At 36.0% G+C, this 27,840-nt stretch overlaps 1 protein-coding gene and 1 pseudogene across 1 annotated transcript in view; both read right to left on the bottom strand.

The window, feature by feature from the left end:
• The window catches only part of NCOR1 (nuclear receptor corepressor 1), a 174,184-nt gene that overhangs the window by 68,889 nt on the left and 77,455 nt on the right, over positions 1–27,840 (bottom strand). The window contains 3 exon segments of the mRNA XM_051992080.1: positions 18,925–19,026; positions 21,048–21,102; positions 23,837–24,015. Of these exon segments, the coding sequence (XP_051848040.1) occupies positions 18,925–19,026; positions 21,048–21,102; positions 23,837–24,015 (336 nt within the window).
• LOC127562270 (nucleosome assembly protein 1-like 1-A) lies at positions 9,214–9,891 on the bottom strand (annotated as a pseudogene).

Below are 27,840 nucleotides of genomic sequence, written 5' to 3'. Positions count from 1 at the left end.
AGCAGCTAGGTGGCGCAGTGGATACAGCCACCAGCCCTGAAGTCAGAAAGACCCAAGTTCAAATCTGATCTCAGACACTTAACACTTCCTAGCTGTGTGACCTTGGGCAAGTCACTTAACCCCAACTGCATCAGTGCAAAAAAAAAAAAGCTAAATAGGGCCACAAAGTGTCCGACATGACTTAATTTCAACTAAATTATAAGAAAGAAATGCAAATTGAACATTTAAAAATTCAAGAAAAGGAGGTGTGAGAAGTAAACACTACATGGTAGAAATCATCTTAATTATAAAATGTGCAATTCAATAAATTTAAACATTATATCACATCGGTGGTTATATGCTACCCACTCTAAATGACTAATATAGTTCATTAAGTGATGTCCTCTGGATGTAAAGTTGGCCACAATAATCAAGATGTTAATAAATTTCTGTTAGGAGCCTCATCCTGACACATTGTTTTCAAAGTTATTGTCCCAGTAGCACAGCCTAGCAGTCACACATCAGTTTATGCAGAGTAAATGAAGTCTGGGTTCTTCCAAGCTGCCCCAGGCTCTGGCCAGATCTTCAGGAAGTGATTCCACCTGGGTATTTGGCAGCCAGCCTTGGGGAAAGAATTAGCATGTGCCTTTAGTCACCATCAGGTATCTCTAGTCCTTCAAGCTAACTGATGGTAAACTAAGGAGTCAGCACAGAAGAAAGCAGCCTGTGCCATCTTTTTTAATATCAGGGAAGAGCTTCTTAAGCTTCATGACCACTGGCTAACCCAACAGAAGTGAAAATAATGAAATGAGGCTCTATATCGGAAAGGAGTTCAGTAGTACAAAATCATTCCAATATCAGAAATCATTTAGCTATTTGCAGATATTGTCCTTCTGCAATATGTCTAATATCATAGCAGAAAAGACATTGCTCTGGGAACTCAAAAGACCTGCTTCCTTTCAAACACTGAATAAATCCATGGGCTCTGTGACCCTCAGTTTTCTTATGGGTAATATAAATGCAAGGCCACTGGTACCACCCACAACTGAGTTTTCAGAATAGCACTTTGTAAAAATTCACAACATATATAAAGGCACACCACCTTTATTTGAAAACCATAATATGATCATTTTTAGCCATTGTGCCTCCTCCCATTCGGTAGGGAACAGTTTATAAGTCCCAAAGTAGATCTTGTAAACACAATAATATTTTGAGAGAGCGATATCTTAGCAACTTCTCTCAAGTCTGTCTTCCTCCCATATAATTTTCTTCCCCCAAATGGAGGCATCCTTAGTACTCTCTTTGCATCTGATCTCTACATATTATTATCTCCACTTATATAAAGATAAAGACATAGGGACAAAAATGGTGGCTGAGAAAAAAGGAGGGCAGTAGGAAGGTCTCCAGGAACTACCAACATTGGCATCTCGCCTGCCTTGCCAATGACAAGCCCAATATTTCAACCCCAGTCGGTCTCCCTGTTAAGGTGGGAACTTGAGCAGGTCCTGTGATGTGCCCGAGTACCCAGGCTGGCTCAATGTGTATAAAGTCCTTTCCTCGCAATACCCATAAGGTCACAGCTATTAGAATGCTTGCCCCCTCTTTTCATGGACCTTAGAGACTAAGTAACTATCAAAGAGAGGGTCTGGCTCGGCTCACTCTGAGTATTGGCAGGTCAATGGGAGGGACTACCAAGGTCTCCAGATCCAGTACTCCACCACTAAAACGTGACTGCTGAGACTTCAGCTGTGCTCCATAGCAGACCAGTCAAGAAGGATAACTCAGAAAAAAAAGCAATATATAAAACCCAAATTTTGCTGAGGTGAATAAGAATTTCAGTTGTTTTTGTCTTGTTTGTCCTTAGCCAATAGTCAAAGAATGAGTCAAAGAAGAATAGGCAAAGAATGATGCCAAATTTAATTCTAAAAGAAAACGGAGCACAACAATCAAACAAACCATTTATTCTCCAATGGAGTAAGAGTTTACCAAATATCCAGTACTATGAATTACTATCAAATTTTAATTTACTTTCACAAGATAAAATGACATTTTTAAAGATTATTGAGATATTACTGGAGAGAGAAAATTAAGGATGATTATTCTACTGTGGCTGCCTTTTTTCATACTCTTTCTTTTCCTAGGAAAGAGAATTTGACAATGTTCAAAGATGGATTTTTTTTTTTTAAAGAAAAATGTAAACTCTGAGATTCAACTATTAATGCCAAACATATGTAATTGGTTTTCTGATGTATCAACTTGTAAGATATATAAGATATGAGACTGCTAAGGAAGAAAGGATATCTGTTTAAAACAGGAACAAAACCCAAGACCTTTCAGATAAGTTAAAGAACACAATCACTACAAAATACCTTTTGTTATCGATAGCAGGGCCTGTTTCAGCCCCAATTAGAAGCACAACTTTTTTTATGTGTGGTGCTCCTGCCACCACAAAATGTTATAAAAAATTATGAGCAGGATGATTTCACAAGAAACCTGGGAGGACTTACATGAGCTGATGCAAAGTAAATGAAGAGAAACAGAAAAACACTGTATACAGCAACAGCAAGATGATGTTATGATCACTATGAATGACTTACCTATTCTCAACAACACAATGATCTAAGGCAATTTCAAAGGACTCGTGATGAAAACTACTCTCCCCCTTCCAGAGGGAAAAAAACGATGAAATCTGAATGCACATCAAAGCTTACTTTTTAAACTGTTCTTTTCTTCCTTTTTGTCTTTGCAATGAGAGGGGAGGAGAAGACAGAATTTGGGATTCACAATTTTAAAAGATTAATGTTAAAAATTGGAAAAGATTTAAGTATTTTAAAAATATTACTATTACTGTATATGATATATATATGATATTCTTCTAGTCCTACTCACTTCATTTTAGATCAGCTCAGTTAAGTTTTCCCAGGTTTTTCTGAAAACTGTTCCCTTTTTTTCTTCCAGTAAAACAGTATTCCATCACAATCACATTCTACAACTTGTTCAGCTATTCATCAATTGATGAGCATCCTTTCAATTTTTCAATTCTTTGCTACCACAAAAAATAGCTGCTATGAATATTATTGTACAAATATGTCCTTTTCTTTTTTCTTCAATCTCTTCAGAATATAACTGTAGTAATGTTATTGCTGGGTCAAAGGGTATGCCCAACTTTATAGCCCTTTGGACATACAGAATTTTGTTAAGTATCCATTTATTTGTGATTGGTTCCCTTGTGTGAAGGAGATTTTTTTTTTCCTCCCATGGAAAAGGATAAGGCACTGTCCTTTATGATTTATAAGGTCTTCAAGACTGGTGGTGACTTGGTCTTCACTCTATAGGCAACCTGAGAGGGAAATCTACAAAATAAAGGAAACTGGTCCTTGGACCCTAAACAGGCCAAGTCTGGGCCCTAGCTTGCGCTCCTCTCTCTTCTTCTTCATGGGACTCGCCAAAAAAAAGGCTCTGCTTTATTTGAAGATCTGGTAAATACTCAGGGAACAATAGGACAAAGAAGAAAAAGCTAAAAGGAGCTGAAACCTATTCTACTGCAAGTTCACATTAAAAAAAAAAAAGGTGAACAAAATACTTAACATTCAAAGGAAAGTAAAGAGTCAATTCAAACTTGCCATTAATAATATTTTTAAAATATATGAAAATGGCAATAACTGGCATGCAAGAAAGAATCTGCTGTGAGAAACCCAACTGAAGTCTTTATACAAGTTCTCTTGCAAGGTCAAGGTGTGTGACTTTGAGTAAGTCACTCCACTTGTGTTCCTTCCATTTTATCTCCAAACAGGCAAGCCTTTTCATCTCTAAAATTACCACTAAGAGGGTCTTCTGGGGTCTTGAATATCTATGAAGCCAAATTCATATATTATAAAAATTATTCTTGTCTACTAACAAATCAAAGCCATTAAATTATTTGCCACAGCATCATTGCCTTTTAGGAAACCGTCAAGCAATCAAAGATAAGACTATACTTGAAAATCATTCACAATACTGCAGTTTACTATGCACTTAAAAAAAAAGGGGGGAGGGGGAACTTAGTAAATTCTAAGTAATGATTTTAATTTGCTTATGCAGCAACTACTCTTGGATTTGGGTAATGTGTATAAGACCTTACACAAGTGTGTACTACAAAAATAGCTGAGCTGACTATTTTTCTTTAATAACATTTATTCTGTCTCTCCTCCCCAAAAGATAGCCTGATTTACTGCTAATTAATTAAAATGTATAACAAAAAATTGAACCTAGGGAGATCATAGCAAATTTAAATTAAGAGTTCACTCAACTGACCAGCAATAGATGCATAGATTCTTAAAGTTTAATCTTAAAATTATTTATTCTAATATTCCAAGAAACGTTAGAATTTCTTCTACAACATGATAGATAGCTGGTCATTTATTCTCTGCCTGAAAAAATACAGTGGTCACTTACATTTTAATGAAATACTCCTAGATAGCTGTCATAAAGTTCTTTCTAAGAGCTGACATTTATATAGCACATTAATGCTGGCAAAGCTTTCTACTTGTATTATTGCATTTGAAATAATCACCCTAAGAGACGGATACCATTGCTATTATTAAATCTATTTCTTATGAGGAAATTGAGGACCTAAGTGATTAGCTTATAGTCACAAAGCTAGCATCAGAGATGGAATGTAGTCAGGCTTTCTTGGTTCTAAGTCCATCAATCTTTTCAACATAATATTTTGCCTCCATTTTTATGTGCAACTAAATTTTGTTTCCTTTTAAGTCAAAATTCAAAGAAAAGTGAGGGAAATACTACAATTTTAAAAGAAAAAAAAGTAAATCAAGGACTCAAGATGTTATAAAATAATATCAGGAATGTCAGTACAGTTTAGTGTGTGTGTGTGTGTGTGTGTGTGTGTGTGTGTGTGTGTGTGTGTGTGTAAAAGCTCAAGAAAAGACAAATTTAATCAGGATGACTCAACATTTGTTAGAGATATATATTCAAAGTGAAGACAATTTAGGTTCAAAGTTTTCAATAAAAAGAAACAAAACAAAACACTGGCAGAAGGAATTCTTTAAAAAGAAAACCTGAAATAAATCAGGACAATCAATCTTAAGTTTTAATATGTTTGTTAGGCTGTTTTAAGTACATGGTGCTATACTATTAAGAGTTATATTTATGTGCTTTAGAAGCAATAATGTGAGTTATACATTGTAATATTCCCCTAACAATTACTTTTCTATAGAGGATTTGCTCAGATCTTAATAACATGTTACCCTGTGTATATGGAAGAAAAAAAATAGATATGTCTGAATTATTATCTGTATGGGACATGCCTTCTGGTGTTTTTCCAAGTAGTCTGTATTCCTCCTCCACATTCTCTTCCCTAGTAACCAATAGAATACATCAATGTCCCGAACTGCCTACCTATTGTCACTGACAATGCTATCTCGGGCCCTCAGTACCTCTACCTCTCCCACAGGTTTTTATGCCAGCTTCCTAACTGGTCTCTTTCTAGTCCCTTTTCTTTTCACAATACACTCTCTACATAGGCTAACCTTTTAAAGGTAATGTCTAAAAAACTGGTTTCCCCATTGGCTATAATATGAAAAACAATCTATTTTTCTTACATTTCATTCCCTCCATATCTGGCAGGCACTATACTGAGAAAGAGTTCTTGGATACTGAAAATATATAGAGGTTCCTCACAAGCTATCTAGTCACTGAGTGGTAAATCTATTGGTCACAGCCACCCACAAAACAAAGGAAAATACAAAATCATTCTTGGTCTTATTCAGCCTCTTTGGTTGAGCAGCAAGCAGGACAAAATAAGTAAAGATAATTCTTAGAATCTTACAGCTTTTAGATATTCTATCAACTTTACCAAATTGGCAGTTACTTTGCACTTGAAGTCCATTCATGGAATGGATGGATTCTCTCAACATGGAGATTATCAATGATGACTATCAGTATAAGTGAAATAAAGACAAGTTGTAGGGTGGAGCCAAGATGTAGAGAGTGGACAGGACACTGCCTTAACCCTACCCAGCTTCCCTCTAAATCAACACTGGATCAACAGATGTTGGCATGACAGAACCCACAAACATTCAGAATTGTCATAATTTTCCAACTTAAAATATCTTGGAATCTAGTAGGAGGGCTTTGCCAAAATCCAGCAATGCTGGTTACTCTGTCCTGGCTCAGAAAAACAACCTGTGAGACCTCCAACACAACTACAAAAAATAAACTGTGAGCCTCCAACCCCAGACTTGGTCAGGCCCACCCAGTGCAGTGGAAAGCCTAAGGACCACCAATCCCAGCCCCAGTCCAGTCCAGCAAAGGCAGTGAGAGGCCCCTGTCCCTGTACAAAAGAAAAAGAGAAAGAGAAGAAAAATAGGAAAAAGAAATGAGTGCTTTTCAGAAATATGAAAGCTTGGGGGAAAGAAACAACAGTATAGCAAAGAAAACAGAGAAACTGACTGAAGAAAACAACTCCTTAAAAGATAAATTTGCCAAAATAAGGAAAAAAATATACTGAAGAAAAAACTTTTCAAAGAATAAATTTGGGGAAATAGAAAAAGAAAACAATTCTTTGAAAAACAGAACTGACAAAATGGAAAAAAATTCAATGAACTAAAACAACAACTTTAAAAGTGCGATTGGACAAATACAAAAGGAAGTTAAAAGGTTAAATGAAGAAAATAATTCGAATTGGACAAATGGAAGTGGCTCAATTAGACATCAAGAATCAGTGAAACAAAACAACAACAACAAAAAGAAAAGAAAGAAAAAAGAAAATTTAAAATATCTCATTGGAAAAACAATTGAACTAGAAAATAGATCCAGAAGAGACAATATTAAAATGATTGGATTATGTGCATCCCATGACGGAAAAACAAGAACATGGACATCTTACAACAACAACAAGAAATACTGCCCTGATATCCTAGAACGAGAGGGTAAAATAGTTTTTGAAATAATCCACCAATCACCCCCTGAAAGAGACCCCAAAATGAAAACTACAAGGAATATTATAGCTAAATTCCAGAATTATCAAATCAAGGAGAAAATACTGCAAGCAGTCAGCCTGAAATAATTCAAATACCAAAGACCCATAATCAGAATTATCTAGGACCTAACAGCTTCCACTTTGAATGATCAAGGGCCTGGAATATGATACTCTAGAAGGCAAAGGAGCTTGAACAGCAGCCAAGAATCAACTACCCAGCAAAACTAAATATTATCTTTCAGAGGAAAAGATGGGCATTCAATGAAATAAGAGAATTTCAATTATTTTCAATCCTACCAAAGCTGAACAGAAAATTTGATCTTCAAAAATGAAATTCAAGAGAAACAAAAGAAGGTAAAAAGAAAAGAAAGAATAAACAATTTTTAAACGGTTAAAATGTTTACATCGACACATTTCTTACATGGGAAAATGATGCTTGTAATTCTGGAGAATCATATCTCGATCAGGGTAACTGGAAGGGGTATACTTAAGAGGGTGTAGGTATGAACTGACTTCAATGTGATGATATAATAAAGAAATTAGGGGTGGCGGGGGATTGTACTAGGAGAAGAGGAAAGGGGAGGTAAAATGGGATAAATTGTACCACATAAAAAAACCTATTAAGTTGAGGGGCAGGATAGGAACAGGATGAACATTGTTTGAACATTAATCTCATTTAATTTGGCTCAAAAAAGGACTACCACACATACTTAGCTTTGGTACAAAAATCTGTCTCACCTTACAGGGAAGTAGAAGGGGAAAGGAAAGAGGGAGGCTAATAATTGAAGGGAGGGCAGAAGTAGAAGGGGGAAAGGGATAAAAAAGATAGGGCAGATTCAGAGGGAAGTGGTAGTCAGAAGCAAATCATTAGAGAAAGGAAAGGTTAAAAGGAGAGAGAAAAGTATAACTGGGGAAAAATAGGGAGACCTAGTTAGTAATTTTAACTGTGAATGTAAATGGGACAAACTCTCCCATAAAACAGAAGCAGATAGCAGAGTAGATTAAAAGCCAGAATCCTACAATATGTTGTTTACAAGAAACATATCTGAAGCAGAGAGATACACACAGAGTAAAACTAGGAGAATTTATTATGCTTCAGCTGAAGTTAAAAAAGGAAAAAAAAAAAAAAAGGTAAGGATAATGGTCCTGAACTCAGATCAAACAAAAGCAAAAATAGATCAAATTAAAAGAGATAAGGAAGGGAACTACATCCTGCTAAAAGGTAGCATAGATAATGAAGTAATATCCATACTAAACATATATGCACCAAGAAACAGCACATCATCCAAATTCTTAGGTGAGTTGCAAGAAGAAATAAAGAGCAAAACTCTACTAGTGGAGGATCAACCTTCCTCTATCAGAACTAGAGAAATCTAACCACAAAATAAATAAGAAAGGAGTTAAGGAAGTAAGGAGACTTTCAGAAAAATTAGGACTTTCAAAAAAATTTGGAGAAAATTGAATGGGGATAGAAATATACCTTTTTCTCAGCAGTCTATGGTACCTATATAAAAATTAAAGAATAAAAAGGTCAAGAATTTCAAGGGAATTAATGGGGGGGGAAATGCATACAAAGGTGGCCTACTTATACCAGATCCAATAGTATATTATAAAACAGTGGGCATCAAAAACATTTGGTACTGATTAGGAAACAGAACACAGTGGATCAGTGGAACAGATTAAGTTCACAAGACACAATAGTCAATGACTATAGTAAGCTGGTGTCTGACAAACCCAAAGACTCAAACTTCTGGAATAAGAACTCACTATTTGACAAAAATTGCTGGAAAAAAAATTAAAGTCATTTCTAATCATATGAAAAAAATGCTCTAAAGTACTATTGATTAGAAAAATGCAAATTAAGAAAATGCTGAGATATCACTTCATACTTCGCAAATTGGTCAAGGAAAAGATAGTAATAAATGTTGGAAGGGATGTGGGAAAACTGGAAGATTCATGCACTGTTGGTGGAGTTGTGAACTGATCTAACCATTCTGTAGAACAATTTGGAACTATGCCCTTTTTTTAATGGCAAGGAACTAGAAACTGAGTAGGTGCCCATCAAGTGAAGAATGGCTGAATAAGCTGTGGTATATGAATGTAATAGAATATTATTTTTCTATAAGAAATGATCAGCAGGCTGAATTCAGAAGAGTCTGGAAAGACTTGCATGAACTGATGCTGAGTGAAGTGATAGAACCAAAAGAACATTGTGCACAGCAACAAGAAGATTGTGTGATGATCAACTGTGACAGTTATGTCTTCTTCGATACCTGATTTGTGAAATATTCATTAGGTTCAAAGTGAAATTCTAATGTAAAACTCAAGTTTGGCCTGCATCTGAGATCTTTGCTTTAGTATCTTTAAAGTACTTAAGAATGGGTTCATTATGTTTCTGAACCATATCACTAAGCAATTCAACATTTTAAAACCGGTCAGTCAGCCAAGGCTCGGGAATTCCTTTTGGGTCTTCTTTTTCATCATCTTTTTTCTCCTATTCAAACATAGCCTCCCCTTCCATTTCCTCTGAAATCTCTTCATCAATTATTTTCTATTCACATTGTTCCTCTGTAAGTTCATTAAATTGCATTGAAGATTACACTTTTTATCAAAAAGAATCTGGTAAAGAACAATATACTTTCTCTCAAGAACATGAACCTCCTCACAGAACTTGGCTTCTACTGGTGGACACTTCACCAGAAGTTTTTTGAAAACATTCACATATAGCTTAACATCTTTTGACAAGCTTTCAACATATACAGTAGAAGCTTGCACTAAACCATTCAATCTTTCTTGAAGAACTAGGAAAACTAAAGAATTTACTGATGAGTTTTGGTATTTGCATCTTCACCAGTTTCTTGTTCTTCCATTTCTTCAATATCCTCCATATCTTGCAGGTTAAGTTCAATTTCTTGGTAATCAATGTCTGCCATATTTTAAGACCTCTGAATATTTCAGATGGTGACTACTGTAGGGATCAAGCACCCAGACTGTGACCCAGAGCAATGACAGGAGAAATGGGAAGAGTTGGCAACCAGAGTAAGAGTGCTAAAAATGCTGAAAGTCATGCTGCAACTGATAAAATAACTGAAATAAGCTATTAAGTATATGGAAATCTCAGCCTTTATTAACGATGCAAAAAAGTGACCAAAAGAACAGAAGCATTACTAATCTTTCTTCTTATTCTACCATCTGAATATAATTATAAGAATCATCTACAGAAATAACTGACAACAATCTTATTAAGAATATTAGTAGAGAAGAGGGAGGTTTTCCTAAAAGATAAGTGATAGCAGACATCTTCATTATCACAACTAAAAGATCCTACAGAGAAGACAAGATACTACAGAAAGTCAGTTGAAGGCACAGCTAAGTGACTTTCATGAAAGGCTCTCCTCCAAAAGATACATGCGATTCAGTCAAAATTCTTCAAGATTAACTGAAAGATAAAAAACAACTTTATCAAATGAGGAAAGGCATAAAAGAAGGGCACTCCTAAGGTGCTTCCAACTGTGAAGAAATTCCAGCACAAAGTTCAAGGAAAATTCCCCATTGATGGCAGGGAGCTCCAGGCACTGCTGTTTACAGATGATGTCATGTCAGGTGCATCTACCTCGGAGCTACTTTAGTCCTGACAGAAAGTAGGTGCTCACTAAAATCCTATTAACCAATTCATCAAGCTCTGAAACACAGCAGAGAACTGTGGAAGAGCTCTTCTGTAGCCATATAAAAGAGCGTGGCCTAACTATCCACCATTAAAAAAAATAGTGGGCTAACTACATCAATCGACCACATTGTAACACACAATTAGATAGACAAATCTTAATTTGTCCATCAGGATATTTGCTAATGGTGTGTTATATATATGTGTATATATTATGTATATGTATATATTATGCATGTATGTACAATTTAATTTGAAAAATCAATAAGAAGCCAAGAATTGAGAAGATGAAAACAGGAAAAAATACTTTGGGGTAAGAGTTAAGAAGGATTCATTCATATTGGAGAGCTCTTAAGTGTGTCAAATATTTTTTCACACTCTAACACAGATGAAGTGAAATGTAGAGAAACTCTAATTAAAAAAGGAAAACCCAGACATATGTTTGCTTATTGTGAGGGCAAGCATCCTCAGTTCCGTAGAGGCAATCTATAAGTATTTATCAACAGCCCACTCAGAAAATAAAAAGACAAATGAGGGATAGTCCTCACCCTCAAGAAATAGCCATGTGACTTTTCTTCAAAAATAGTATTGGTTATATCACTTGGGTAAATAGTCCCATGAGCATTTTATGTAAATCTTTAACCTTCCCCAAAACCTGAAAAAATCTAGCAGGAGCTTTCTCATATAGCAGCAGACCTTAGCTACATTTGCCAAAAGTTATAAAAAAAAAAAAAATTCAAAATTTTGGCCTGTATTAATCATTGCTCTAGTAAGTAGATGATCTAGTAAGTAGATCATCTACTTCTTACAAAATCTTTATGGCTAATTGGTTATTACTTTGTCTTCAATGTTATTATAGTTCTTTTATTTCTCTGGCACCTCATTCCTCATTTGACCAAAATGCATTTCTGGATAAATGATAGTGATGAAAAAGCTTTTCAGGGACACAAGGGGGAAGGGGAGGAAGGAAAAATTCAGTCCTGGCAATCATGCAATCACAAAAGGATTGAGTTCTAAAAGTTGAACTGGAACTCAGCACTCATTTTCCAATAGTTTCCACTAAAGCATGCAGAGAATAGGCTAGCAAAGTTCATATAAATTCAACTGTAGTCAACCATTGGTCTCATCACTGATAAAACTATTTCTACTCTTTCCATTTTCTCTCTAGTCAGTCTCAACACAGAAAAGAGGACTGCCCTGCATCTCAGTTAAGAGAGCCCCTGAGGTTCTAATAGTAGCAGAAAAGGAAATGGGAAAGTGAAGTAACTCCCAGTCATTGCCCGAAATCATTTCCCAAACTAGTCATTTTTGGAGGAGAAACTGTCCACTGTACTAGAAGTAAGATACATGGGGAATTACTGACTCTTCAAAAGATTCCTTGAGAGCAGTACTAGTTGGTCACAATGAAGTGAAGAAATACACTTTGAGAAAACTGCAGAAAACAAAATTGGGCTATTTGTTTTATAGCAAAGGACCATTCTAATGAAGGAAATAAACCAAGGGAAGAGCACTAGTGTGAGGGCTTAATCTGGAAAAAGTATTCTGACCCAAGAAGAGAGGTTTCAAAGCAGCAGACTGCAAAGCAGTAGAGGCTCGTACACAACAGTGCCCTAGGCAGAGGCCGGACTAATTCCATCTAAGCACTGAGAGACTTTAAGTAGGGGACTGCCCTAGACAAAAAGGGAAGCTATATTCATTTGTGACACTAACACTGTATATCAGAATAGAACTTCCACATGTTGCTAATGATTTTTTTTTTCCAAGTACTGAGATCTTCATAGTAGTTGGGTGTCTCTGGCAACTGTGACCTATTCTACAAACAAGTTAGGCCGCACCTCAAGACTGGGGTAAATCCACAAGTCATGGAGGACACTTAAAGTCCTTCCATCAGTGCTCCTGGATTCTTAATGGCCTATCTCAAGAAAAAGCTGACACAACAAAATGCCAACAACTTCCCCTTCTTGAATTTCATGAGGCTCCACAGCAGAAAGAATGGCAGCTCCTCTTCAGTCACTTACATACACGACACCATCAGCAGCTTAAAATGAGAGTTCCAACAGAGAACTTCAATGAGCAACATACCTGTGTACTCATCGGGTTATTCAAAATTCCTAATCTACACCAGGGTGCAGGGGCTAGGGTCACATCTAAGGGAAAAGGGAAAAGGACCAAAACAGAACCAGAGCATCACGTAGCTCCAAGAAGTGGAGCTGCTGGGTCAGATTAACCCAGCAACATATTTATTCCAGGAAATTGTGTCATCCTTCCACTTAAGCTGTCCAAGGGAGAATTGCCAATCTCATATGCAAGTCTCTAACCCCCAAGGGTTACTTGGGGTAATCCCCACTGAATCCAGCCTGATTGGCTGGTATGGCAGCAGAGTACACTAGCTTTGGCAGATTCCCTCAACTAGAGACTTCTGCTGTGAAATCAAGACTAACAACTATATAGGTACACAATTCTATTTGGCATTGCAGTCAGAGTTTGAAAAATGAACTTTCTTTTTTATTTTTTTAATTTTTTTTTATTTTAATTAATAAAAAATAATTACTTATTTTCAAAATATATGCATAGTTTTCAACATCCACCATGGCAAAACCTTGTGTTCCAAAATTTTTTTCCTTCCCTTACCCCACTCCTTCCCCGAGATGGCAAGTCATCCAATATATATAAAACATGTGTAATTCTTCTATACATATTTCTACAATTATAATGCTGCACGAGAAAAATCGGATCCAAAAGAAAAATAAGAAAACAAAATGCAAGCAAATAACAGTTGTTGTTTTTTTAAAGTGAAAATTGTTACAACTCCCAATCAGTTAATTTGTTTCATCCAGTACGTAACCTCTCAACAACTTAATTGTAAAACTTTTTTCATTTTATAGTATTTTACTGGAGGCAGCTAGTTGGTGCAATTGATAAAGCACTTCATGAGTTCAAATCTGATCTCAGATGCTTATTAGCTGTGTAACCCTGAACAACTTGTTTGCCTCAGTTTCCTCATCTGTAAAATGAGTTGAAGAAGGAAATGACAAACCATTCCAGTCTCTCTGCCAAGAAAACTCCCAAGGGATCCTGAAGAGTTTGACATGACTGAAAAATAACTCAATAAGAGAATACTTTTAAAGTAATATCTTATTAATTGAACCTTTTTTTCTTTTTTCTTCTTTATAATTATTCAGTTGTCCACACACACACACACACTCATGCACGCACACACACATACCTCCTTCCTATTCTCTTCAATGTGGATAATAAAATAGGTCCCTTTCCTCTGGGTACCTGCAAACTGCTGATGAAACACATTCTTTCTTCTCCCTTTATTAAGTAAGTAACTTACAAATGGTTACTGATGGTTTGCACCTTGATTTCTCTATTTGTAAAATCATGAAAAACAATGCTTATCCCTACCCTTGTGCAATGGAACTTATCAGTGCACTTAACTACTGGCTTTGCAGGTGTTTATAATAGCTTATTTTATAGTAACATACCAGTGATTAAAAACTGACACAAAAGTCAAAATATTCTTCAGATAATCAAACTACATTTCTGGATAAATGATGCTAATGGAAGAACTCTTCAGGGATACAAGAAAAAATTCAATGCTAGCAGTCCTCCAACTCACCAAAAGATTAAGTTCTAAAACACTTTTTGGAGCTTGTCACTCATTTCCCAAAGGATACAAAATGAAAAAGATGTTATAAATTTGTTAGAATAGCCCAGCAAAATTCATGGAAACTCAACTGCAGCCGAGTTTGGTGCTATCATTAGTAAAACTGTTTCTACAGAAAAAATGTATGGTCCATGTTCTCTAGATCGAGTCTCAGAACACAGAGAGAAGACTGCTGAGGAGAATAGATCTCCTGAGGTTCTTTTGAATGGCAACAGAAAAGGAAATGGTAAAGTGAAGACTTCAGTCATTTTGATCAGTAACAAAGAGATGCTGGAGAATTCCCAGGAGCACTAGCAAGAGGGCAAGGATTCCAGGTATCCACCACAGGAGTAGAGACAGAGTCATTCTGAGAGCCAAAATAAGAATCAAAATAAGTGGTCAAATATACATATTATATTTGGGACATGTGTTAGTTCTTAATGAATGGTTACTTTGCAATTATACCAGAACCAACTCATAGCTTAGATCAAACTTGAAATCAACTTTGATAATTGCCAAAGTGGGTAGCTTTATGGACAAACCAAAATTATGTGCCAGATCATTCCTCTCACTGATGCAGAGATTTTTGATTGTCAATTCCTAGAGTTTTAAAACAACATTTTTCCCCTGGGGATGCAATCTGCAAAGTAGGAATGAAAGTCATACTAAGCAATCAAATAGTGTTTGCTCATTTCAAGGCTGACAACAATATGGACAGTTGGCTAAGGATAGATTGCAATTAAATGATCCCAGCATAGCCAATAATATCACATTTGTTAGAGAGAGAGAAAGAGAAAGAGAAAGAGAGAGAGAGAGAGAGAGTGAGTGTGTGTGTTGAGAGAGAGACAGAGACAGCATGTGCAATGGAAAATGAACGTCATTCATATGTCTCCAGTATCAGTCTTAGGAATCTACTCAACTTCTCCATCACACTATTTACTAACAACTAATATGCTTTTTCTGATAAGAGCTGACAGATATGATGCTTATAAAGGTCATAAAACATTTTCTTAACACTCATTCAAACCTCAATACAAGCCTGACATAGATAATTCAAGTACAAATGGAGGCTCAGAGGAGGTTAAATGACTACCAAGGAAAAGGCTAAACTCTAAACCCTAAGTTTAATCCTGACTGGTGGGGTGTCTCAAAAGGACACTGGGGAAAATGTCTGAATTATCAAAATGTTAAGATTAACGAGTGTCCAACATAATGGAATTTGTGAGCTCACTCTGCTGAGGAGATGAGAATTAGACGTAGAACAGAAATGCTTCTTTCCTCATTACAAATGGAAACAGGGACACAATTGGAAATTGTGTCAGACAAAAGGCCGATCTCAGTTTGCATTCCCCGTCCAGCTGCCCAAGTGCAAGTAAGAGACATGGATGCAGGAGGATTCCTTTCCTAACTTTTTCTTTTGTGTGTAAACCTAAATGTTTGTTTTACCCTAGTTTTAATTAGCCTGCTGCCCAGCTTTGTGTCAAATCCAATATATACTAGTAAGAAACAGATCAGGGGTCACCATTCCAAACTTAATTCTGTTCTCCCTCTCCACTCCACTCTAAAGCTGTCTCAGGGATTAAACAATTTCCGAATGATCTGTTCCCTCCACCCTTCCTGAAGTCAAAATCCTCATTCTAGGAAATGAGCAGTTAGAAACTTCGAGTCAAGAGGACTGAGAAAACTGAGCAATAGGCTCAAGATGCTTCTTGTTCTAAGTGTTTATTTTTACCTACTGCCTAACAGAAGGAAATTAGGACAATTAAGGTCGGACAAAAATTACATTCTACAATCATCCCAGTAACTCCTTTGCACTGGCCAGGCACCACAAAAATACATAGCAGGGGCCACAAAGAAATGACTGAGAGAACACAGAAAATTCAAAATAGCTTTACTGCTAATGAAAGATAATCATAAAACATAGTCCTCACTGACTAGCATGTCAGTGTTAGTACCTTCCTAAGCTAAAAGATTATCTGATTCAATGTTCTAATTTTGCAGGTCAAAAAAAAAAAAAAAAAAAAAAAAAAGGAAAATTACCAGTGCTACCACAAGGAAGGTACCACAAAAGAAAAATCAGTCTGTCAACTCAGAATCAGAAAACATATATTGAGGCTTAATAAGAAGAGGATTTTGCTTTGTTACAAAATAAAGGGAAGGCTGTCACCAGATTCCTCTGGATAGAGGGATTATTCCCTACCCTCACCTGAGTTAAATGATTATATTTACAGGCATTTGATTCACAAACAACTCTGAAAAAAGAGACATCCGCTGCTGACAACAAAAGGCATTAGTGGTTTTTTTCACTTTTTGATGTATAATTGTTTTCCACTAAAACCAGCACAAGAATGCCATTGCTTCCCATAGTTTAAAAATCTTAACTCTAGCTGGTTCCCTCCCTCCAGTATATGGTCATTAATCTCAAAGGACTACTTCCCACATCAGTGAGCTCTGCTTTCACTAACCTCTGGCTTCTGGAGCCAAACTTCTGACCTCACAACCGGGCCAACAGAGTGGCTTCCTAGCAGAGAGATGTTGGTCTCTTTACCTTTCGATCACTGACAATAGCCAGCCAGGTTGTCATTTAATTTTGGGGGAATATGCGTTTCCCTGATAACCTCAATCTTTTCCCATTCTCCTTCAAGTTCTCCCTGGTTCTCTGTGCTACAGAGTTAGCTCTCTCTGAGAGGTTGCAAAGTACAGGCTCTACTTTCTGGCAAATACACGTGGTGCTTCCAAGTTCACTCTTATTGACCCCATATGTTAAACGGAGAGGAGACAATTTTATACCTCAATAGCAAATTTCAGATTGATTAGGACCTAGCCAGCAAATAACCATTACTTTCTGCTCTCTAAAACACATAATTGTGATGAAAATATGGATTTTCCATAGAACACATTTATCTCAATATCTACTAGCATTATTCTATAGCTTTTTAATGTACCTTATCATAAACTCAAGACATAATGTACTGTTAAAAAGCCATACATTTCCAAAAAGAAGCTGGCTAAGTTCTAGGATCCCTAAAATTACAATTAGAATAATCATAGTAGTAATCATAATACATTCTCCATAATACTTTCATAATACATTTATTTGATAATATGGTGAATACATAAATATTCACATTCACTACTCAAAAAACACCTCTCTCTTTGTTACACATTTAGCTTACCTACTACACCAAACTGATTTTCATATTTAAGAAACAGAGACATTAAACATGGAATCCCAACTGCTCCATTCTAAGAGATATGTCTCAAGCAATAAAACAATCATGTATGGAAGCAACCTTCCATGAAAGGAACTCTCTCTCCAAAGAAATCTTTCCTGATTTCCTTTCTCCCTACCACCCCTCCCCACAACTAATCAGAAGGAACTTAATTCATGTTAGAGCTCTCACAGCACTTCTTGCCTCTCCCACATTTACACTACTGTGCTATTTGTGTTATGTGCCATATCATGCCTATTAGGCTAAGATGTTCGAAAGTAGGAACTTTTATAGCTTATTTTCTTTCTTCTTCGATGTCAGGGACAGTGATAAACAACTACTGAATTATTCAGACACTAGAAAAAAATATTTAAAATGTCAATTAAGACCAACTTTTGAAGAGTCACCCCCAACATAACATCAAGTATCTCCTTTCTTGAAGTGAAGATAAATTAAACTGAATATTTCCTGAAGAATTTAGTATTGCACCATGGAAGCTGTAGAGAGGACTTAACATCAAAGACATAGGTGAAAAGTTTGTACCTGATTTAGGTAATATTGTAAAAAGTGACCTTGAGTCAAGTAATCCCACATAAGGTGAAGAGAGGAAAAATGCTCGTAAACCTCAACACTGAGAGGAAGGAAGATTCAATAAAGGAAGCCTAATAAAAAGAGCCACACAGGCAACTGAACAGGACCTTTCACTAGCTTAGACTAGAGGAATTTCCCAGTAGTTACTTTAAAAAAAAAAGACAAAAAACCCCTACACAAATTAACTGATTTTCACCATAAATTTACCAATCAAAAATGTACTCTAAATGGAAAAGGATGAAGTGATATGATCTTTCAAATATATAAAGCTACTTAGCCTAATTTAATAAAAAATAGACCAAGCATTAAATATCTAAACTTAAGGTTTCATGTGAATTCTTATTGTAAGGCTTAAAAAGCCTCTAGAAGCAAGGAATGCAGTTCAAGGCATGTGGGAGGAACTGAGGGATGAGAGGTACCGAGGCGCAGGCGAGTTCTACCCAGGAGGTGGTGTCTGACCCCAGGTACCACGTCTCCCTCCTTAGTGCTCTCAAAGCCTAGCACGCCTCCCTCCTTCTTCTTGGGCCAATCCCATTATGCCAGGTTCCTAGAGGACCTCCCTTTCCCCCAGATCTTCGGGGGGGGGATAAATATGTACTATCTAAGAATAAAGCTCTCTTTCGCTTCACCCCTACCTACTGGTGGTCTGTCTCTGTGGGATCCGGGTTGGTGCCCGGAGACGGGTAAGCTGTGGCCTAGCTGTGCCATTGACAAACGGGCATTAAGAGTAGCTCAAAGAGGAGCTATCAGGATAGAGTAGTCCATAGGGGTGTAACACTTATAATATTCAGTTTTACATTTCCACAAAGAAAAACTTAAGCTTCTTGAACACAGTGGTTACACATACCTGGTTTCTTCCTCTGCGTTTCCCGTAATTTCTTCTTACTAGGGCTTTATAATTCTCATTTTTCTTGGTTAAATAATAATATAAAACACAGTCTGGCACACTCTAAAACGAAATAAGTCAGTTTTTCAGAGTTCAAAAAGATAAAGACTGTAGGCAAATACAACTGATTATACTTTGAATTTTTTGAAGATTCCATTTATAAATAGGTCATGGAATATACATACAACTGGCACAAAATGTTTTTATACTTGGGAAGTCTGTAGAATAATCATATTTAGGGTTCTAAAAAGCCAAAACACATAAACAATGCCCAAAATAAGAAAAACCAAGAAACCAAGACCCAACATTCCCTATATGTTTACATTCTCTTATTATATATTACACTCACAATCTCTCACAATTTAATCTTAAATCACAATTTAATCCCAATCTTAAATCTTAAATCACAATTTAAGAATTATTAGTAATGCCATGCTAAGCCAGTCTTAATAACTCTGATCAAAACTTGACAGGAACTGTGACACTTCAACTGGAAATTCTTAATGTGTTTGATTTTTAATTCTTCTAGAGGAATACAAGGCTATTTCAGTCCAGCAGTTTTATCTACATATACCTTATTTGAAACTGAGCAGTTTAGTCTAAAAAAAAAATCCTCTTTCTGCAGGTGGAAATGTTCATGATTATTTTTACAATTATCAGAAAGAATGAATACTGAAGAAGTACTATGCTCTTATATATTTTCCTACCCTAGCAACTACTTTGACAGAGGACCAAAAGGACAACACCATGTATATCATATTCTACTATTTCCTCTAGAAGAACTTCCTTTGTCTTAATTAAGAAATTCTGAAAATTGAAAAGAAAGTGTAATAGAAATAAATGGCAAATGGCTTACAGTTTCTTCACATAAATAAGATATCATCCTCCACTGGTTCTGATCTACTGGTCCAGAAGAACCAAGATCTAACCATAAAAGCCCAGTATGTTAATTGTTGCAAAGATCAAAATGGTTTTCAATTGAATTACCATTTTTCAGAGGGGCATGGGCACCCTAATTATAAATTATTGAATCAAATTTCTCCTCCAATAGAAAACTGAAAAATTATAGTGAAGCAAGAGAAACAAGAAAAGCTCAATATATCTCTTGCCACAGTTTGGACTCAAGTAAATAAAGAAAATAATAAAAAGGTGATTACTGATCTAAATATAAACTAGGAAAAACAAAAAAGTCTTTTTAAAAAAATAAATTATACATCTTATAAAGATTTAACTTACTGGCATCAAATTTTTTGATTTTATAATTTGCTATGTTGAAATCAATGAGCATTATCAGAATTCACTTGTCCTAGATGCTGAAATTGCTCTAGTGAAGTTATAAGCATTGATATTCATAACATCTCATCAAGTTTTTATTTCTAACTGAAAGCAACTCTGGTCTTATTTTCATTATGAATTAAAGTAGTGAAAGTCCATTTCATAGATTCAAATGTCTTACTTTCATTAAAAAAAAAAAACCAACAGCCAACTTTATAAATTTTTATGTCTTTGATATTAAAAATATATTTTATCTATTATAGGTATAAATAGCTCATACCTCAGAAACTACATCTAAGCAATCCAGTTCTAAAGTTATGTTTAAAATAACAAACAAAAACATATTGGAATAGTATAGCAATGATGACTTTTCTATCAGAATCAGCCAACAAGATTCCTAATGGAAGTGTTTCTATTGTTTTTAAATTGGCAATAAATACAAATAGATTTTTGTTGACCTTCTAGATTTAAATGTAAATAATGCACATTAATCTTAAAAGTGAATGTGGATATGTTTTTGAGAGAAGAGAACCTGGTTGTTAAATACTGATCAGCACACTCCTGTATTTCTCTATAAACACTGCTTTAGCTAAGCAAGATTATGGAAGAAGGCTCAGGGAATGAAGTCATCATCATAATGGAGGCCTGGTTACTATATTAAAGTGGCATTTGTATAGTGTTTAAAAGGTTTGTGAAAGAGAGAAACTGGTTGTAGGCATTTTTATTTAAACTTTTCTTAACGAATATTATTATGTGGAACAATTAAAATTTTGCCACATGATAAAATCTGAATGAGAAATTTTTATTACCTTTCTTTCCAAGTAGGAGGCAATAAGACCAAAGTTCTTTGGATGCTGGACAAACCTGTAATTGAGACAGATGTATTAACAACACTGTTCTTGAATAAGACATTAAGTAAACATACATACATACTCCCCAAATATTACCTAACAAATCATTTGGGATTATTGTGATGGGGAAAGAGGGAACATGTGGGAAGAGGAAGAAAATAATCTCCTGACATTCCCTTATGTTGCTATTATTTTAACATGAAATATTCAGTTAATTAATCTTCAAATGGTTTTTGTTTTTTTTTTAAGGTAAACTGTATTAATCCCTATAACTTCAAAACTCCAAAACATGAAACCAAAAATCTGTTCACACACAGGCAACGTAAGAAAACTAAGAAGCGAAATTTTAAAATTCACATAACAACGGTTACAATAGGATCACAGACTGAAAATGGAAATTGCCTTATGGATCAACAAGCCCCTTCCCTTCCTGAGACCTGTATGCCCCCACATCCAATGATTATAATTTGTAGGAGGGTACTAGTTACACTACAATTGATATAAACTATAGCAATTAATACAATTGCCAGCCCTCAATGGAAATAATAATCAATGCAAACATTCAGTTAACTCCTTTACTGTTTCATAACACTAGCTCTATTCCCACCTTTAAAAAACACCTGGCCACTTTTATCATATTATACATACAGATCCCAAACTGTGCATCTTGGTGCTGCAGGGAACTCAAAGGGGTACCATGGGATAACTTAAATTTTTGAGAGTAAAAGAGTGGTATCCATCTTGTGAACACTGCACAAATTACAAGCTCAAAGTAGCTTCCACTTTCAACTCAGGCTGTTCTACTGCTTGATAATGTTCCCAAATGTTTGAGACATGTTTATGTTTACTTGTGCTCTTGGTTACATTAGTAACTTCTCAAACCTTCTTGTTTATAAAACTGGGATTTTGGTGGTTGCTGTGAAAAAAGTACCATGTGAAACTCAGTGGAATAGGAAATGAGAGTAATGGTGTCCAATCAGATTCCAAAGGTTTGAGAAGTGGTGCTATGGACAAAAAGCAGATATGTTCCAATAGTAATAGCAATTGTGGCTATTTTAAAATGTAATTTAAAAAAATTTACATGAATTTTTTTTTTTTTTTTAGGACAGAAATACTTATGAAATTAAGTATTTTGGCCTAAAAGAGCCAAGAAAAAATTACTGTGCGACACTAAGCCCAGGAAAAAGTTTGGAGACTTCTGTACAATACCTCAGAACTGCGCTCGGTCTCTCTTTCCTTTCACTGCCAAAGTCCAAAAAGCTATTCTACACTTAATGTCTTAATTTTCCCATTTCCTACTCATTTCTCAAAACCTTGAAATCTCACTTGCAATCATGGTGGAACTAAAATTGCCTTTTTTGTTATGAATGTTCCCTTGTCAAACCCAATAGTTTATTTTTGGTCACCTTTCTTTATCCTTCTGCAGCAAAAGACACTTTTTGCCTAATACTTAGGCTCTTCTATATTTTTTCCTTCATGTTTATAAATAATTTTGTTCTTTTTCCTTTTCCTACATAAATGGATGCCTCATTTCCTTGATGGATCACCACCTATGTGCCAAAGGTATGCCTAAGAGGTACCACAGGGTTTCTTCAAGGTGCTACAATATTTTCTCTTTTTCTCTCTTTCTTTCTTGAAGCAATCAGGGTTGAGAGTGCCCAGGGTCACCAATGTTTTCTTTTATCCACTCTTGGTGACCTCATTAGTTTTTATTAGTTCAATTATCATTTCTGGGCAATCAACAGAGAAAGCGATATATCCAGTCTTGCTCTCTGGAATCAACTCTAGTCCCACATCACCAATTGTCTAACAGAAACCTTCTGGTAAATATCTATTAAGCATCAAAAACTCAACATCTATAAAAAGAACTTATCTTTCGCCCACATGCGTCCCCCACTCCCCACACTTACTAGCTTCCCTATTTCTGGGAAAGGCAACATCACTCTTCCAGGGACTTAAACTTGCAATCTTGAAGACGGTCTCAATTCTTCACTCTTCTCATCTCTCAGGTCCAATCTGTTAGCGAGTTTTGTTGACTGTACTTCCATAACATCTCTTACATCTGTTCTCATCTTACAACTGTCATACTACATCAGCCCTTCATCACCTTTTGCCTAAACTATTATAATAGTCACTGCATTTGGAGGCAAGAAAATCTGCATCCAAATTCTCTCCTTTCTTCCTAGTCATCCTCCACACAGGCGTCAAAATGATAATCCTATACATAGTTCTGGCAATGTCATTCTGTCATCTCCCAATTGCCGCAAGAATAAAACACAAGTTTCTCTATTTGATACATAAAACCCTTGACAACCTGATGCTAACCTATCTTTCCAGATTATACAAATGATTCTCCTCTTTATAGAAAAGTCAAGCCAAAGTGACTCACTGCTCTTCATCACACACGATGCTCCATATCCCATCTCCAGAACTTTGGCCAGTTATCCTCAGTGCTTCTAACACACATTCCCTCCCAACACATGTTATATTCTCCATCTGGTGGCCTTTCTCCTCCCATCCCCAATACTCTGTTTAGTGTGTACATAATCCCTCTCTACTGATATGCCGCCCTGTGATTCCCCAATAGAATGTAAGCTGCTTGAGGGCAAACATTATCTCATTTATGTATTTTGCTCTCCAATAGGGCACTTAATAAATGCTTGCTCAATAAATTTATAAAGGGGCATTGGCACAGTATCATGCAAGTGACATGTAATTTTGTAAAGAATTATTAAAAGTCTAGTTACTTTTCTTTAAAGATCTCCTTTTCATGGTCAGTCCAAACATTCATGAACTGTCTGTCTTTATACACTTTCATGGGATCCTCCATGAGACCATTCATGTTGATAAACTTCACCCTTCTTTGTTCGGCATCAAACATCATGGGTGGGATGACAGAAAGCTGACGCATTTGTTTTTCATTGTTCTACAAAAAGAAAAGTAATTTATTTGGGATAATATTTAAAGCAGCAATTTTAAGTTGTACTATAGAAAAGACACATATTAATGGCAGAAGTAGAACAACTTGGAAAGTATTGTGAGGAAGCAGTATATTGGGGCAAAATTAGCACAGGATGAGACTCTTGGTGTTTCCTCGATGCATAAACTTGAAAAAAATCATTTAACCTCTCAGAGCCTCAATTTTCTTCTCTGCAAAATGGGAAGAATGCTCATGCTTTTCTTCTCCTATTAGAAGGACTCAAAAAAAAAAAAAAAGATGTACATGAAGCACTTCCTAATTTAGAAGTGCTATATCAAAGTTGTCCATGCTAATAGATGCTCAAAGAGTATAGTTTAAAGATACTAAATATAAAGATCACTTTTAAAAAATGAAACTGAATCTGCCAAATAAGGATAATTTTAGTTCACTGAGAAAATTTTCAAGAAAATAGCCTGCTAAAAACTCCATGACTTCAAATATCTACACAAAAATGCACAAAGTATAGCTAATAATAAAAGAGAAGGGGAAGAAATGGCAAAAAACTGTACAGTAAGAAGGCACTGACATAAAAAGAAAACAGACACCAAGGCAAGGTACATGGCAAAAAGAATTTGAGTAACATTCTAGAAAAGGAAAACCTATTGATAGTATCATCAGAGAATAAATACTCTGAAGACCATGGGCTTAGAAAGAGGAACCCGATCATAAGCCTGCTTGGAGAAATGCAATACTCATTGGGATAATAACGATGAGTAGCTAGAAGGCAAGAAGGCAAGTGGAAAGAGCAAAAGGGTCCAGAGTCAAGAAGACTTGAATCCAGATGCTGTCTCAGACATTTACTAAGTGTTTAAATCCTGGGAAACTAACTTAACTTGTTCGTCTCAGTTTCTATAGCTCTAAATGGGGATAATAATATCAGCACCAAGGTTCCAGGGTTGTTATTAGAATAAATGGGATAATATTTGTAATATGTTTGGGACACTACCTGGTACATAGTAGGCACTATATAAATGTTACCTAATAACATTAACTAATACTTCCATTTTCAAAACAAATATGGAAGGTGCTACTAGGCAAAAAACAAAGTAGCTAGTAATTTGTTGACTTGTGTTACTAATACTTTTGTTCTTCAAGGGAAATTTAAATTTTATCTGATTCTTACCAAAATGAACTAATTTCTAGGACTGAAATGGAGGGAAACATGAGGCCTTGGAACTTGTGATAGAGAAAGAGAGGAAAGTCGGAAATGTTCTGATAAGCACTCCGAATTTTATGTGAACAAAGTTCAGAGAGCTTTGAGGAGAGAGAATTTAAGTTCTAGAAGAAATTAGGCCAGGAAAAGATAATGATAAATGTTGAAGGGGATATGGGAAAATTGGGACACTAATGCATTTATTGGTGGAGTTGTAAAATGATCTAATCATTCTGGAGAGCAATTTGGAAATATGCCCAAAGGGCTATCAAACATTTGATCCAGCAGTGTCACTACTGGACATGTATCCCAAAAGATCAAAAAAGAGAGAAAAGGACCCATATGTGCAAAAATGTTTGTAGGAACTCTTTCTGTAGTGGCAAGGAATTAGAAACCAAATGGATATCCCTCAGTAAGAATGAATAAGTTGAATAAGTTATGGTATATGAATGTAATGGAATATTATCTTTCTATGAGAAAGGATGAACAGACTGGTTTCAGAAAATCCTATAAAGACTAAAATGAAGTGATGCTGTGTGAAATGAGCAGAATTAAGAGAACAAGAAGATTATGTGAAGATCAATTATGATGGATTTGGCTCTTTTCTACAATGTGATGATTTCAAGGCAATCTCAATAGACTTGGGATGAAAAATGCCATCCACATCCAGAGAGAGAACTATGGAGACTGAATATGGATAGAAGCACAATGGTTTTCACCTTTTTTGGTTGTTTTTTCTTTTTCATGTTTTTTTTCCCTTCTGATCTGATTTTTCTTGCATAGACAACATAATAAATGTTGAAATACATTTCAAAGGAGTGCACATGCTTAACATATCAGATTGCTTGCTGTCTTAAGGAGGGGAAGTAAGGAAAGGATGGGGAAAAATTTGAAACACAAAGTCTTGCAAAAATCATAGTTGAAAACTATTTTACATGTATTTTGAAAAATAAAATGCTATTAAGAAAAAAAAAAAAAAAAAGAAAGTGCAGCCAGGCCAGAAGGGCAAGAACCCCCTAAGAAATTAATTCAAAAGACAAAGAGAAAAAATTCTGAGGAAGAAGCAAAAAGGAAGCTGCTAACCAAGAAAAATTGGAATTGCCATTTTGATAATTGTTTAGCCTACCCGTGAACAACGAGTCTATCTCCAATGATTTATATCTGTCTTTGTGAAATGTGTTTTGTAATCATATTGGGACACATCTTAGAAGGTAAGATTCCCAAGTATTTCCAATGTAGTCACAAGTTTAGCAGCAGAATACAGGTTAGCACCAAAACAATCTTGAATGAACTGCAAGATGTGCTTCCTGAGCTTTTCAGTAATCTTAGGAGAGTTAGTGCAGCATTGGAAAAAGGACAAATGTTACAATTCTCTAGCAGGAAGAAAGAAAAGTACAAAATACACAAGCCTGACCTCAAATTCTGACAAAACTCTTGAATGTCCGGTTCACCTAGATTTCAGCAACGCAGCTGATAATTGTTTCTTATGCTTCCTTTTTCTCTCTTTTGAGAAAAGATGTAATGATGTTGGATAAGCAATAGGAGAATTTAATCTATCTGGGACTAAAACTGCATGGCCTGGTGTCAAATGGAAAGGAATTTTCCTGTGGAGGATGCTAGGGATCTTGGTCAGCTTCTTACTCCCTAGTGCAAACATGTTTATCAATGACAGTTGATGATATAGGTGATTGCTTATTAAATTTGCTGGTGATACAGAAATTGCATCATTCTGGATAACAACCAAGGTTCAGAAAGATCTCTATAAGGCCAGAACACCAGGCAGCATCAAATAAGATAAAACTGACTAGGAATGAAGAGGTGAAGAAGGCGTAGACAAGAGTCCATCTGAAATAAGTCTTGAGAGATTTACTTAAAAGATTCTCCAAATATGGAACAGCTGGGTGGTGCAGTGGATAGAGCACCAGCCCTGAAGTCTTCCTGAAGTCAGGAAGACCCGAGTTCAAATTCAGCCTCAGATACTTAACACTTTCTAGCTGAGTGACCCTGGGCAAGTCACTTAACCCCAAATGCCTCGGGGGGGGAGGGGGGGGGGGGAGACGGACTGGGGAGGGGGAAGGAAGATTCTCCAAATGTGTCAACAGAATGACATGAAAGTCAAGCAAACACGGTCAAAAACAGCATTAAAAGAAGGTCCATGATAACACCTCATTTTAACAAGGGAATCAATCTTGACCACATCTGAAATGGAGTATCCAGTTCTAATACATCTTAGGGAGGACACTGCTATGCATTAACATTCAAAGGAAGCATCACTGGCATGGAGAAGGCTCTCAGGCTGAAAGAACTAGAGACATTTAGTCCCAGAGAAAAGGCTTGGTGAGTAGATGATAGTTGCATAAGTGTTTGAAGGAGGAATGACTAAATGAGCTTTGTTTGGCAGAACTACAAGTAATGTGTGGGAGTTACAATTCCAAAAAAAGAAATGAAAACTTGATGGAAATGCGCTGCTTTCACAGTCAACAGGTTCGCCCTCGGTCAATTTCTCTTAGCAAAAACCTGAGTGACCAGTGACCACAGAGACTGGAGAGCACGGTTTTTTTCAGGGTGACACTGGGTCCCCAACGTCTCACCCCTTTCTGTAGGATAAGGCATAAATG

This window comes from Antechinus flavipes, chromosome 4, assembly GCF_016432865.1.
Source record: "Antechinus flavipes isolate AdamAnt ecotype Samford, QLD, Australia chromosome 4, AdamAnt_v2, whole genome shotgun sequence".
Classification (NCBI taxonomy): domain Eukaryota; kingdom Metazoa; phylum Chordata; class Mammalia; order Dasyuromorphia; family Dasyuridae; genus Antechinus; species Antechinus flavipes.
Note: the sequence above shows the minus strand (reverse complement) of the source record. Positions and strands in the feature narration are given on the sequence as shown.